The sequence below is a fragment of the Oncorhynchus kisutch genome, linkage group LG19 (genome assembly GCF_002021735.2).
Source record: "Oncorhynchus kisutch isolate 150728-3 linkage group LG19, Okis_V2, whole genome shotgun sequence".
Classification (NCBI taxonomy): domain Eukaryota; kingdom Metazoa; phylum Chordata; class Actinopteri; order Salmoniformes; family Salmonidae; genus Oncorhynchus; species Oncorhynchus kisutch.
This window is the reverse complement of record NC_034192.2, coordinates 13,870,215-13,885,660: the sequence shown is the minus strand read 5'-3', so window position 1 is coordinate 13,885,660 and position 15,446 is coordinate 13,870,215. Positions and strand designations below refer to the sequence as shown.

At 42.3% G+C, this 15,446-nt stretch overlaps 3 protein-coding genes across 7 annotated transcripts in view; 1 reads left to right on the top strand and 2 right to left on the bottom strand.

Annotated features, from left to right (window-relative positions):
- Positions 1-2,354: 2,354 nt before the first annotated feature.
- LOC109879100 (short transmembrane mitochondrial protein 1) lies at positions 2,355-5,859 on the top strand. Its single transcript, XM_020471285.2, has 3 exons — positions 2,355-2,509; positions 2,662-2,715; positions 3,980-5,859. Exons 1-3 carry the CDS (start codon positions 2,495-2,497, stop codon positions 4,052-4,054), a joined length of 144 nt encoding a protein of 47 aa, XP_020326874.1. The 5' UTR covers positions 2,355-2,494; the 3' UTR covers positions 4,055-5,859.
- On the bottom strand, positions 4,820-6,254 carry smkr1 (small lysine rich protein 1). 2 transcript variants are annotated; one of them, XM_031797695.1, is made up of 3 exons: positions 6,129-6,254; positions 5,861-5,937; positions 4,820-5,694 (listed from the first exon to the last, which is right to left on the bottom strand). In XM_031797695.1, exons 2-3 carry the CDS (start codon positions 5,861-5,863, stop codon positions 5,431-5,433), a joined length of 267 nt encoding a protein of 88 aa, XP_031653555.1. In that variant the 5' UTR covers positions 5,864-5,937; positions 6,129-6,254; the 3' UTR covers positions 4,820-5,430. The 2 variants fall into 2 exon arrangements, with proteins under 2 accessions (XP_031653555.1, XP_031653554.1); XM_031797694.1 differs by having other exon boundaries at positions 6,133-6,254.
- Positions 6,255-6,652: 398 nt separating this feature from the next.
- LOC109879107 (striatin-interacting protein 1 homolog) overlaps positions 6,653-15,446 on the bottom strand; it is a 38,947-nt gene continuing 30,153 nt past the window's right edge. For all 4 annotated transcript variants that reach the window (XM_031798084.1, XM_031798085.1, XM_031798083.1 and 1 more), the window contains 5 exons: positions 14,126-14,226; positions 13,777-13,843; positions 13,471-13,575; positions 13,069-13,273; positions 6,653-9,838 (listed from right to left, as the gene is read on the bottom strand). In XM_031798084.1, the coding sequence (XP_031653944.1) occupies positions 9,585-9,838; positions 13,069-13,273; positions 13,471-13,575; positions 13,777-13,843; positions 14,126-14,226 (732 nt within the window). In that variant the 3' untranslated portion in view covers positions 6,653-9,584. The remainder of the gene's footprint in view (positions 9,839-13,068; positions 13,274-13,470; positions 13,576-13,776; positions 13,844-14,125; positions 14,227-15,446) is intronic.

Below are 15,446 nucleotides of genomic sequence, written 5' to 3'. Positions count from 1 at the left end.
AGATGAATTGCAAAGTCCCTCTGTGCCATGCAAATGAAGTGAATCCCCCAATAACATTCCTACTGCATTTCAGCCCTGCCACAAAAGGACCAGCTGACATGTAAGTGATTTTCTCGTTAACACCGGTGTGAGTGTTGACGAGGACAGGGCTGGAGATCAAATAACAGACTGGAAGCTTCAAAATGAGGGTGGTGCTTGGAATCATTGTTCTTCCTCTGTCAACCATGGTTACCTGCAAGGAAACACGTGCCGTCATCATTGCTTTGCACAAAAAGGGCTTCACAGGCAAGGATATTGCTGCCAGTAAGATTGCACCTAAATCAACCATTTATCGGATCATCAAGAACTTCAAGGAGAGCGGTTCAATTGCTGCGAAGAAGGCTTCAGGGCGCCCAAGAAAGTCCAGCAAGTGCCAGGACCATCTCCTAAAGTTGATTCAGCTGCAGGATCGGGGCACCACCAGTACAGAGCTTGCTCAGGAATGGCAGCAGGCAGGAGTGCATCTGCACGCACAGTGAGGCAAAGACTTTTGGAGGATGGCCTGGTGTCAAGAAGGGCAGCAAAGAAGCCACTTCTCTCCAGGAAAAACATCAGGTACAGACTGCTATTCTTCAATAGGTACAGGGATTGGACTGATGGGGTAAAGTCATTTTCTCTGATGGATCCCCTTTCCGATTGTTTGGGGCATCCGGAAAAAAGCTTGTCCGGAGAAGACAAGGTGAGCGCTACCATCAGTCCTGTGTCATGCCAACAGTAAAGCATCCTGAGACCATTCATGTGTGGGGTTGCTTCTCAGCCAAGGGAGTGGGCTCACTCACAATTTTGCCTAAGAACATAGGCATGAATAAAGAATGGTACCAACACATCCTCCGAGAGCAACTTCTCCCAACCATCCAGGAACAGTTTGGTGACGAACATTGCCTTTTCCAGCATGATGGAGCACCTTGCCATAAGGCAAAAGTGATAACTAAGTGGCTCTAGGAACAAAAAAACAAAAAAAAAGATATTTTTGGTCCATGGCCAGGAAACTACCCAGACCTTGATCCCATTGAGAACTTGTGGTCAATCCTCAAGAGACGGATGGACAAACAAAAACCCACAAATTCTGACAAACTCCAAGCATTGATTATGCAAGAATGGGCTGCCATCAGTCAGGATGTGGCCCAGAAGTTAATTGACAGCATGCCAGGGCAGATTGCAGAGGTCTTGAAAAAGAAGGGTCAACACTGCAAATATTGACTCTTGCCTTATGGCAAGGTGCTCCATCATGCTGGAATGGTCTCAACTTCACGTAATTGTCAATAAAAGCCATTGACACTTATGAAATGCTTGTAATTATACTTCAGTATTCCATAGTAACATCTGACAAAAATATCTAAAGACACGGAAGAAGCAAACTTTGCAGAAATTAATATTTGTGTCATTCTCAAAACTTTTGACCACGACTGTAGACTGTATGGAAGGGAGTTTAGTCCAACGGTAGCGATTCCTATAAAACCACCATGGCTACTCCCGCCTCCAGTAGTTGATCTTGAAGTGTTGGAGAGACTACAAAAAAATATGAAGCGTGTTGATCCATCTGATTTGTTTAAGAGACGTCTGGATACTGTGTGGCAGGATTTTGTGGCCATTTACACAGATGGTTCAAAAGATCCAAGGACAGGACGTACTGGGTCAGCATTTGTCGTGCAGGAATGTGAGGTGGCAGTCAGGAAAATTATTACAGATCATCCGTCTGTACATACGGCGGAGCGGATGGCCCTACTGTTGGCCTTGCAGTGGGTGCAGGAGTAGTTATTTGTTCTGATTAATGTGCAGTGTTGAGTCTCCAGTCCTTTAGCTCACGTAGCAGACAAGACCTGCTTTATGAGGTGCTACAAACCCATGGCAGGATTAGACAAATGTGTATACAGATAAGATTTACGAGGCAGTTGATGTACTGGCCAAACAAGCACTTAGTAGTGGGCATGTTTGATGTTGTAGTTTCAATGAGCAAGGCAGAGGCAAAACGCCTGATATGAACAGAGATGGCAGGAGCAGTTGAATAGAGATACTAAGGGCATGCATTTATTTAAAGTACAAAGGAAAGTCGGGGATACAGGAAATTAGTTTAAAACGTATATTGAGTCGAACGTCATAAAAATATAGTCTATCATATTTTAGATTTTTTAAGAGCAACGGAGCTGGCAGGTAGGATTTCATTTCTGTCTCTGGTCCACACTCCAGTACAGTAGGTGGAGGTAATGTACCATAACTTTGGATGCCACCCTCCGATCAACCCCGCCGAAGAAGAAGTAGCGGGTTTGATCACACAGCGCCCCGCGTAGATGACAGAAACCTTGCAGACAGGAGTCGTGGCCAATGAAAATGCTTTTTGAAGGCGACATGACATGCGCATTATACACTGTTGATGACTTCGCTAGCTGTTTCGACCGAGCTTTGAAACAGGATCGCTAAAATATATTAAACATAGTCTCCTTCGTTAGACACGACCATGCTACAGTTTTTGGTGAGTTGATATCGAAATGAAAACAATGTATTACTGTTTACTGAAGGGCTAATTATGTTGTATGCTAGCTATATAACCATCAGTGCTGCTGACCTAGCTAGTAAAAACAACATGTGTTCCGTCTTGATTAACACTTATTTATAATCTTACAGGCTGGGTTTACCTTGGGGAACGTTGTTGGGATGTACCTCGCTCAAAACTACGAGGTACTAAGAGGAACAACTATCGCCGCGGACTAAACTCCACTACCAACCGAGCAGAGTAAGGCTTTGGAGACAAGCTACATCGACAAGGTCAATACTTAAAAAATATATATTATGAAACATCTACCCTGTACCTTTGTCCTCTGTAGTTTCGTGCCTTTATTTTGTTTACTGAAATCCATACTTTTCCAATGAATGTTAATCAAATAAAACCACCGTCTTTCCTTGTTGAGATTCAATGGGCGGCATTTGCGCAGTTGCCATCTTACAGGCTGACCACACCGCTCGTTGCAAAATAAATTTAGAAATCTGTTATTCAATTATTGCGCACCAACGAGCGTTGGCAAGGGCTAAACTATATAAATCAGTTCTATTTCTAACGCAGATCGCACTGCAAGTCCTGCCTCTCCCATCTCCTCATTGGTTTATAGAAGCAGGTACCCATGTGCCATCTCCTCATTGGTTATATCCATGTGGGTGACTGAAAGATGAACAGGTCAGTGGTGGTAATGCACCTAATTTATGAAAGTTCCTAATCGCAATATAAAGTCAAGAGAAGAAAAGGCCTGGAAGGAAGAGAGATAACTGGAAACGATTCGGTTGACCGTTTTATGTGTGGATTAATTGTCGGAGTAGAGGACCTTGTGCATTTCAGGTAAAATAGCAACTCAATGTTTATATCCCAGGACAAATTAGCTAGCAAGTTCAAGCTAACTAGCTAAATTGCCATAAATGTTTCATACTTTTTGACCTGTCCCCAAATTAATGTAATTGGTTCAGAGTTTGTTTTGATATTTTATCCTGCGTGTCGTGATCGCGTTTGGTCTGGGGGGACAAAATAAATGTAGGCACGATGGCGCACGCGAGCAGCCTGTTTGGGTTCCGTGTTAGAGCAACAACAATGAGCAAACAGTCGGTTGTAGTGGGTTAACTTTGATTGAAAAAGTATGGTATTCAGAAAAAGAAAAGCATGCAACCAGGACAAACATAGGTACAAGGTAGGCATTTCATAATTCACATTTTTTGAAGTATTGACATTGGGTCAAATCGATGTAGTCAGAGATATTCCAAATAGCCAGGTCTCTGCTCCAATTTCCTGGACGGTGGAGTTAAGTCCGCTAGGAAACAACCCACTATATATGTCAGTCGGTGTCAATGGTTCCCCTGTGTATTTGCCCCCCCCCCAAAAAACAAAACACAATAGGCCTATGCCATTGAACTCTTTCCTTTTTGGCACTCTTCTCTGATTACTCCACTTCTGTTTAAGGTCCCCAACATTTCCAAAAAGATAGAAGCCTTCAAAAAGGATGTGGAGGCAAAGAAGAAACCTCCAGCAGAGTGAAGAAGAGATTGCTCAACAACATGGAAAGAAAGAACCTGGGCAGATTTGAAGAGGTGGGGGACTATTGGAACAACAAGATGCACACTGCAGAGGATATATACCGAATGTTAATCTCATTTCATATTTTCTATCATCAAAAGCAGTATGTGTACTAAGGTTACACTGGCAGAGGAATAAATGGTAAAAATGTATTCTCTAAGCAGGGTTTTCACAGTGCCTGGACTGGACCAGTGTTCTTTTTGTTGTTTTGTATTCTTAAAGTAATTGGCTACTTAACATTATCTTGACATGATGGTGCTATTTATGAGTGTATATGCAAAGATGACTAACTGCTGTGGGACAACATCTACACTTCAGAAACCTTGGCGTTATCCTTGCACGAAGCTGGGCAGGGCAGGCCTTAGCGTTCATGTCTAAACATGGCATTTTTACCACATGCGCTTGGCATTTTTGACAACTATACAGAGTGCAGTTACTGCTTTTGAGTGATGTTATCATATAAATAGAATTGAATTGCGAGGCCTGTTCTATGGATTGTATTTCTGTGGGTGTTATGGTATTGAGAATGAGTAGCTCATGTAAATGGCATTGTTTGCAATTCTAATCTAAATGCTGCTCTCTTAACATTGTAGGCCTCACTCAGCTGTTAATACATTTGCTGAATATGGTTCTGTCATAAATTGAAAATAGGTGTTACATCACATAAGATAATGTTGTCTAGCAAGGGACCAATCCAGTAAAATAGATTATTTTGTAAGGCAGTTATTCTAGCTCGCCATGTTTTATTCTTAACATCCATTATCCAGAGAAGCATTCTTTACACGCGTCACAGAAATCTTTCCTGAGAGCATCTGGGTATGGTGTGCCAGTAGGCCAGCAGAGGTCAATGTATTCCCATGTTCTTTCCACTGTTCTCTGTAAATAACAACCAATCCATCAGAGGTAACCAGAGTTCTATTTTGAATTTGAACAGACTAGATCAACTAAAATCTACATTATAATTAGGGATTTATTCCATCTGTAAAGCTGAAGCGTTACAGATTCTGCCATAGAAATGTAAAGGTCATTTCCGATTTAGCCAACATAAGCAGCGTTTAGCATGAATGCAGTCTGATAAATCGGGAATAGTGGCGTTTGCTTAGGGCTGGAATGAAGCGTAATTGTTGGAAGGGAGTTAATGCAATGGTATCAAACGTGAAACCAGTCCATTCCGGCCATTATTATGAGCCGTCCTCCCCTCAGCAGCCTCCACTGATCGGGAACATCGCCTTAACATTTCTATCACGCTGAAAAGCTGGATTTCCACCATGCGGATTGAATAGAGCCGTACTAAACTGACAATGTTTGCTTTGGTCTTGGCAAGGTTTGTGGTAGAGTCACTTTTTGTTTTTTGTTTTCTTGCCCTTCATTCCTCCTGTTTTCTTTTTAGTTGACTTAGGCCATCCAAAGCCTCGGAACGCCAGACAGTCAACTGCATTGTGGGAAATGTAGTAAACATTCTGCATGGCTGCTGGACTGAGAATGTCCACTTCTGACTTGGTGGCTTTGGCACTGACTGATCTCTTCTTGGATGACCTCCTCTCTGCCTTTTTGACAGGCCTTTTTGACCTTGATTTTCTGGATTTTGTTGATTGTGTAGGCTGCGGACAAACCATTTGATAATCACTATAGATAACATGGGAAAGTTAATGTTTAGCAGTATGTTTAGTAATGTAGGCTACTTGCTCTACACTGCACCCTAGACCAGTGATCAATGTATGCAACAACTGCATCAATGCTTCAAAAACTACATCCAATTTACTGTACCATTGTGTGGACATTCCTCTCCTATTTGATCTGTGAGATCATCTGTTCATTCTCTGCAAATGTGTCACCAAAGAAACCTGGAAATATCAGGGACATCACACGAATAGGTTACTTTTCAAGTAAAGAATGCACACCCCAAAACTTACCAAGTGGCATTTTTATATTAGGTCCTTGTGAACAAGTGAAAACATTATTTTATTTTTATGTCAAATGAAATCACACCAATATTGAAATAACCTAGAATTGTAATGGAAATAGTTATGCTTACCAACCTTTCAGTGTAAACGTCTGGCAGAGAGACGACTTCCCGTGCGTTTGTATCCCGTTGTCGTAGAGACTAGGCTTGTTCTTGGTGTTTGAATAGGCAGCGGCTTTAACAAGGTTGTCCCCCGTCTCTGTGCTGCTGGGCATGGCGTTAGTTGCTGTCTCACATGTCCTTTGTCTCCCACAAAGAATGTCTGTTTACATCACCATGGTAATCTGCTGATCATCTCCTGGCATCATGAATATTATATTACAAAAACACCATTCCTTATTCACAATCAATAAATAGACCTATACCAAAGGGAGGGAGGGGGGGGGGGGTTATTTTACTTAACCTTTAACTTCGGGGGGGGGGGGGGGGGGGGGGAGAAACACTTTCAGACAAGATATCCTCATGTATTCTCACACTACCGGTTCTCCAGGGAAACTGTGGAATGCACATAAGTCAGACAACACTATCCTGAATAGTGGATAAAGAGTCAAGAGTGTCGACTTCCTAAACATTATCCATAGAAAAATGTATACTAATTAAAACCATTGATCTCTTTATTTAGAAAATACAGTATAATGAAGGACAGAATTATCTTACAAGATTCAACTCTGATGTCTTTCAACTGAATAATGCTGCTGTACAGGACAGTCATTGCACATACCCCTGAACAAAATCAATATTATTATTTTTACACTGTCCTATAATTATGACCAAAAAAAACCAAACACAAATAGCAATATCCAAACACTGTAAAACACATCTAGGAACACATCCTCCAACTGCCAGAACTCATACATACATGTACTGTAGAGTATTTCCAGTGATTGTATGTAGAAAAAGTGATATTGCATTGTTTCGAATGAGAGGTGCTCTGAGTAAGGCATTCATTTATAATCAAAAACTGGCACTCATTACTTTGGCACAAGGTTAGGGTTTCTGAAACAAAGTCAGGAGTAACTGCAACAAGTGTAAAATGATCAACATTGTGTTAGGTTACTGCATGTGCCAATCAAAGTAGACTACTTTTCAATGCTTAGATTGTGATTATCATGTTATTGCTATTCCACCAGTTCCACTCGTACTTACATACTTTATAGGTAGTGAGGAGGAAGCCATAGTTGTTGATCGTTACAATTATTGTACATTCTGAACCTGAGAATCCTCAAGATAAGCAGTTATTTTTGAAAGCTTTTGCATTCAAGAAAACTCAGAGAGTCAAATGACTTTGTCTTCACCTGTGTGGAACAAACTTGACATGTCTTTTGAGACATGTCCCAGAAGCAGACATGGTGCTGACTCGATAGACATTTACCAAAACACCCTACATATACCAAATCATGAGTGAGAGTACATTTCGAATTTGTGTTCTAAAAACGGAATTTCAACAAAAGTCACATTTTGAAATATTGTATAAAATGTCAGAATACAGTTTTAAAGATGACATATTCAAACAGAAAAATAAAACTGCAGCCATGCACACTTAGATTCCACAAAGAAGCACAACACAGTTACACAATCATCGTTCAATACAAATATAATACAACCAAGTACATCTCGGCCGCCTACACAAACTCCCCGGAGAGGAACACTAAAGACTACACTAGATAATATTAAAAAGGATAATGTCTTATGTGCTTGTGTCATCAGAGAATGTTCCATAACCTTAAGAGAAAGTTACAGAACACTCCGAGAATACTTAATGGCCTTGACAGCCCACGGTAGTTCTGCTTTACAATGAAAGAAATTGACTAGACAACAGATCTCGTAAAAAATCAGCACCATTGTGTGACAACTACTGTGTATTCAGCGAGGGAGATCAGCCTCACAAGGACACGTGTATCCCTTCAGCTGTTATTCAAGGTTAGCTGCTGTGGGGAGGTGGATTGAGGGCTAAACCAAGACAGCCATGACACCTTTGGGAGGACAGAGAGTGAAGCCCACAGGACTCGTCGGGTTCCCAGAGGGAGTCAGGGACACTGCCCTCGACTTACCCAGAGACAGCCTTCCCACGTTGGGCCGATGAACCCCCTCAAGCCTCCCAATCCCTGGTCAAACCCTTCAGATCAGCCTCAAAAAGGTTTTCCTGTGTCCTTATCCTTTCTCCCCATCTGGCCAAAGGCTTCACAGACCTTTATAAACATAAATGAACTACCACGTATTACTTACAGCCGGGTTCCCCAACAGGCGGGCCGTGGGTGATTTTATTTTTTCTCATTGTTGGATATTAAAATTTTAAAAAGTTAAACATTTTTAAACACCAGGAAATCAGCTCTATGTGATTTTAATTGTGAAAATCTGTTCCCAAGTATTCCCACGCATAATAGAGAGACGGGATCGCATACAAATGTAAGCAAGTTTGGAAGTTATCATCTTTGTCAAATCCTATATCTGTTTGAGGTTTTTTGCAGTCAATTTTATGTATACAAATGATTTGCAATTATGTTGTTTCGGCCCCTTGACCATCCGCTCAAGAAAAAAAACATCCCGCGGCTGGATCTAGTTGATGATCAATGACTTATAGGAATATCTGTTTGTGATTACATAAATTAAAATACTATTAACCTAGAAAGGGGAAATGTGGTTAAATTCTCCCTTAAAGCTCAGTGCAGTCTAAAAATGTGATTATCCTGTGGTTTATACACATTTCCACACTACGAGGTTGGAATAATAGTGTGAAAATGATGATAATGCCCCTTTAAATGTAAGTGGTGTTTCTTCCTGTTTCTTTGGGATGGAGTTGGTCTGCGACATCCGCAGGCGGGGGAAATGAGTTAATAGACCGATAAGAGTTCAAAACCTGTCTGCCAATAACAGCTACTTTTCCCCTCCCTACTCAGACCACTCCCAGACAGTCCAAGCAAAATTCTTGCTTGAGAAATTGCTCTTTGCTAAGAAGCTATTTTTGTATACGTTTTACTATTTTAATTGAAAACAATCAATTGTTAGCCTGTTAATACACAGTACTATCTTTTCAAAAATGCCCTTTTTTCTAGAAATATATAAATCAGCCACAATATCATCTGCACCTATGAGATTTACGAACTAAAACATAATGGCTGTGATCATGAATAAATACACATGCAAAACATTACAACATAAACTAAGAACAGTGTCAGTGCTTAATTCATTTAAAGAAAGGACATGCCATGGTTTTAAAATGAATTATTCCACAAAGCACAGAAGCTAATCAAATTGAGTGAGAGAAAAAAATGAACTGGTGGTTTGGACATAGTGGATGGATTGGGATGTTGTGACTGACAGAATAGTAACAGTATTCCACATAGCTTGTACTGTAAGAGCCTGCTCCTGCCAAGTTGCCATGACATCGTTATTACTGTCTATATCATTACTGTACAATTTCTGCATGGATACAGGTGACTACAAACTGATGTTCTATTTCTGCCACATATTTACATGAAGATCACAGTAGTCGTAGGCTTGTGTCCCTGGTATGCGTGTCCTCCCCGCTCATTGGGCCTGTTGTAGTAGACCCTCCCATTGGATAGGCTGTGAAAACACCTCTCTCTCCAGCCACATTTCATAGCTGTAGTGGAAGTCCTCCGGCAGCTCAACACGTTGGCCCAGAACGCTTTGCAGGCAGTTGTCCACCGGGGCGAACTCGCCGTTCTGGTTCTTGTCGTAGCGACGGCTGTTGAACTTCTCGATGCTCTCCCTCAGGGCGCACTCCTCCGCCTGGAAGTCCCACGGCCGCGCGTCGATATCTGGAGGACAAAAAGAACAGAGATTTATTCTCAGGTCTATTAACTCGATGAACAGCGCCACATAACCCTATCCATTGTCTCTGTCGATTTTCTGTTTGGGAAAATACGTTATACTGTTGTTAAAGGACAATAGACCTCAATAATCAATAAATACAGAGAAAACAGTGAATTCTGGGATTTAAATGACATCAGAGGGACATCCTGTCGGTCTGTATCGCCACCGGGGAAGGCCAACTGCACCGTCCTCAACCGCAAGGCTCTCCAGAGGGTGGTGCAGTCTGCATAACGCATCACCGGGGGCCAACTACCTGCCCTCCATGACACCTACAGCACCCGATGTCACAGGAAGGCCAAAAAGATTATCAAGGACATCAACCACCCGAGCCACTGCCTGTTCACACCACTACCATCCAGAAGGCGAGGTCAGTACAGGTGCATCAAAGCTGGGACCGAGAGACTGAAAAACAGCTTCTATCTCTAAACAGCAATAACTAACTTAAAGAGGCTCCTGCCTATATTTTTACATTTATTTTTATTTAACTAGGCAAGTCAGTTAAGAACAGATTCTTATTTTCGATGACGGCCTAGGAACAGTGGGATAACTGCCTTGTTCAGGGGCAGAACGACAGATTTCTACCAGTTCAGGGATTCGATCTTGCAACCTTTCGGTTACTAGTCCAACGATCTAACCACTAGGCTACCTGCCGCCCCATTGAGACCCAATCTCTGGCAACTTTAATAAATGGATCACTAGACACTTTATACAATGCCACATTAATAATGTTTACATATCTTACATTACTCTTATCACATGTACAGTTGAAGTCGGAAGTTTACATACACCTTAGCCAAATACATTTAAACTCAGTTGTTCACAATTCCTGACATTTAATCCTAGTAAAAATTCCCTGTCTTAGGTCAGTTAGGATCACCACTTTATTTTAAGAATGTAAAATGTCAGAAAAATAGTAGAGAGAATGATTTATTTCAGCTTTTATTTATTTCATCACATTCCCAGTGGGCCAGAAGTTTACATACACTCAATTAGTATTTGGTAGCATTGCCTTTAAATTGTTAAACTTGGGTCAAATGTTTTGCGTAGCCTTCCACAAGTTTTCCACAATAAATTGGGTGAATTTTGGCCCATTCCTCCTGACAGAGCTGTAACTGAGTCAGGTTTGTAGGCCTCCTTGCTCGCATACGCTTTTTCAGGTCTGCCCACACATTTTCTATGCGATTGAGGTCAGGGCTTTGTGATGGCAACTCCAATACCTTAACTTTGTTGTCCTTAAGCCATTTTGCCACAACTTTGGAAGTATGCTTGGGGCGGCAGCGTAGCCTAGTGGTTAGAGCGTTGGACTAGTAACCGGAAGGTTGCGAGTTCAAACCCCCGAGCTGACAAGGTACAAATCTGTCGTTCTGCCCCTGAACAGGCAGTTAACCCATTGTTCCCAGGCCGTCATTGAAAATAAGAATGTGTTCTTAACTGACTTGCCTAGTTAAAAAAAAAATATATATATATATATATATAAAAAAATGCTTGGGGTCATTGTCCATTTGGAAGACCCATTTGCGACCAAGCTTTAACTTCCTGACTGATGACTTGAGATGTTGCTTCAATATATCCACATAATTTTGTGAAGTGCACCAGTCCATCCTGCAGCAAAGCACTCCCACAACATGATGCTGCCACCCCCGTACTTCATGGTTGGGATGATGTTCTTCGGCTTGCAAGCCTCCCCCTTTTTCCTCCAAACATAACGATGGTCATTATAGCCAAACAGTTCTATTTTTGTTTCATCAGACCAGAGGACATTTCTCCAAAAAGTATGATCTTTGTTCCCATGTGCAGTTGCAAACCATTGTCTGGATTTTTTATGGTGGTTTTGGAGCAGTGGCTTCTTCCTTGTTGAGTGGCCTTTCAGGTTATGTCGATATAGGACTTGTTTAACTGTGGATATAGATACTTTTGTACCTGTTTCCTCCAGCATCTTCACAAGGTCCTTTGCTGTTGTTCTGGGACTGATTTGCACTTTTCGCACCAAAGTAAGTTCATCAATAGGAGACAGAACACATCTTCTTCCTGAGCGATATGACAGCTGCATGGTCCCATGGTGTTTATACTTGCGTACCATTGTTTGTACAGATGAACGTGGTACCTTCAGGCGTTTGGAAATTGCTCCCAAGGATGAACCAGACTTGTGGAGGTCTACACATTTTTTTCTGAAGTCTTGGCTGATTTATTTTGATTTTCCCATGATGTCAAGCAAGGAGGCTCTGAGTTTGAAGGTAGGCCTTGAAATACATCCACAGGTACACCTCCAATTGACTCAAATGATGTAATTTAGCCTATCAGAAGCTTCTAAAGCCATGACATAATTGTTTTTAATTTCCCAAGCTGTTTAAAGGCACAGTCAACTGAGTGTATGTACACTTCAGGCCCACTGGAATTGTGATACAGTGAATTATATGTGAAATAATCTGTCCGTAAACAATTGTTGGAAAAATTACTTGTGTCATACAGATGCCCTAGATGTCCTAACCGACTTGCCAAAACTATAGTTTGTTAACAAGAAATGTGTGGAGTGGTTGAAAAACAAGTTTTAATGACCGTAAATACTGTATTTTATACCATCTACTGCACCTTGCCTGTGCCGCTCGGCCATCGCTCATCCATATACTTACATGTACATATTCTCATTCAGCCCTTTAGATTTGTGTCTATTAGGTAGTTGTTGGGGAATTGTTAGATTACTTGTTAGATATTACTGCACTGTCGGAACTAAAAGCACAAGCATTTTGCTACACTAGCATTAACATCTGCTAACCAGGTGTACGTGACCAATAACATTTGATTCGAAGAACCAATGGAGCTCTCTCCTCTCTTTCCCTCTGTCCATCTGGTCCATTGAGAATAGAACCTGAGACATGTGATGACAGACAGTCGTCTCTTTTTCTCTGAGGGCCTCTCACCCCTAGCTGGTCCCTGGTTTGGTTGCTATGGCAACACATCCTTAGTTACCGGCCTTCATCTTACAGCAGTTGGCTGATTGGACTTTCCGTTACGGAGATCAATAATCAAAGGCACATAGTATGTACCTACCGCATTTCATTTCACATTCATCATCAAATTCTGATTCGTTGCATAGCTTTCACATCTCCTACAGACCAGTGAATTAAGAGTTGACTTCAGGTATGCCGTTCAATAGTTTATTTCCTCTGCATCTTACCGTTGCCATAGGCCCAGTCATCATTGAGCCTGTGTCGTACTTTCTGGTAGATGGCTGACATGGTCTTCATGTTGCTCTTCCTCCACTGGCGGCCCAGGTACTTGGTCTGGATCTTGAGCAGCTTGAGGACATACAGCTGCATCATGGCCTGTTTGACCTTCAGCGCCCTCTTCAGGATGGGAGCAGACTTGAACACCACCAGCATCTGAGAGAGGAGGTGGAAGAGAAGGACACAGTGGATCTCAAAAATGTCCCGTCACAAATCTTTGAATTCTAAACTGTCCTCTAGCCTGTACACCCTAGGCACTCTTGTAGATCTGAACGGATCTGATAGGTTCTACAAGTGGGTACTGAATAAGGGACATATGATCATAAAGAGACGCAGGACCAGGTCTCTCTCACCATGGTCCTGGAGTGTTTCCACTTAGTCAGCTTGTTGAGGATCCTCAGCAGGTTGATGCAGGAGAAGAGATTACGCCAGCAGAACTGATTACTGTCTCCAGCTTCCTACAAATCACAGGCAACAACAGGGTTAGGAGAATTGAAAACGCCCACAAAGAATACATGTATAACGGACTAGTGTTTAGGATGGGTAGCCGGACACGGCCAGTGTCTAATCACAGCCAACAGATGAACCAAACCCATAGCCAGGTCTTTTAACATTTGAACAGTCTGATGTAAACACATGGGTTTGCGATCTGAACTCACCAAGCTCTCAGCCGTGAGCTCAGGCATCTCGTGGACCACACAGTGAGGGAAGTCCAGCACACATATACTACAATGAGAGCACAAACGAGAGTATTACTACAGCCCATCTTTGTGTCAACAGTGGTGTTACACCTGTCATTGAGGTGAGAGAGACATATTTGCCAACCACACCTGATCCCCCCCCCCCCCCCCTGTGTTTTGGCACCTCCACCCCTCAGCCGCTGGTGTCTTTTATGAGCAGGAAACAAATACCTGGCAGTCGGAAGCCATGCCTTTATGTGGGTGCAGATGCACCTCTGGCACTGTGGCAGAATCTAAGTGGTAGTTGGTTGTAGTCAGTGAGTCCTACCTGTTCTTGGCACTGATGTAAGACATGATGTTCTGGTTGAAGAACTTGAGGATGAGTGGGATGCAGTTAGCAAACACCAGGTGTTGAGAGACAATCTCAAACTGGAGGGAGAGGGAGAGGGAAAGGGAGATAAAGAGAGCGAGAGAGAGAGACAGGAAGTACAAGGTCACTGCAAAGTCACTGACTGTCTTTAGTGCACAGGAACCACGGAGGACCAGATAAAGCACTGAGGCCCACTAGCCCTTTAACTCCTAATAATAAAAATGCATATCCATTAAATAATAAAAGATTAACCCTCCAACCCCCAGTCTTTTTATATTTTATGAGCAGCCTGCAGAGTTCAGGAATAGACCGAATTCTCCTCTTTTCTACATTCTATGCAATCGTTTACGATCAAAAGACCGTTCAAGACCACTTTTTGTTAGCACAGCTACTATTACTGCTGTGTGCCTATGAATTCAAAGCAGGAACAATGATGAGCATTCTGTTATCTGACTTTTGGGGTGTAAAAGACACTCGGAAATGACAACCCCTTTACACTCTCACGATGGGAATGACGGGGGTTCCAATCAGAGGATTTAGCCAATCTGCTCTCCCTGGAAGTACTCAGCTCTGCGCCAGCAGCATAGGAGCCATAGGCAGACTCATTTAACCCTTTCACTGAGCTGGGTTTTGCCGTTGCAATAATGCATCTTTGTAACAAGCTTCATTTGGCAGTTGGTCGTGGGAAATAAGAGTGAAGGTAATCATTTTGGGCAGTAGATGGCGCTACTATAATTTTACATCCAGCTTTGTTCATCTTTCATCCTATTAAATGGGGAACTAGCTCCTTTTTCATGTAGGATTTGACAGAACAGTCCTGACCTGCTGCCAGGTATAAGCACACTATTGTCAAAAGAACAGATGCTCCATTTCTCTCTGAAGACAATTCACTACCTATCAATAGTGGTTGCGTGCCAAAAAGTCAACCTTGAACCAATCCCTTTTAAAAAAAGGTACATGGTTTCGCGTGCTGAAGAGAGACAAATTCTCTCGTCTCAGGGAGAAGCAGCAGTAGGACGACGATACATGAAGCTAATCGGCCCAAAATAGGAATTATAATCCTCCTTTACAAGAGCAGATTTTGGAAGGAGCTCAGCTTTGCATTTTGGAAAATGGATGGTGCGGCTATGTACCCATTTCTTGTCTGATGGTACTTCTCCAACCCTCCTCCTGCCTCCCTCTATCCTGCCTCCCTCTATCCTGCCTCCCTCTATCCTGCCTCCCTCTATCCTGCCTCCCTCTATCCTGCCTCCCTCTCTGTGTGCAGGGAGATGTATGA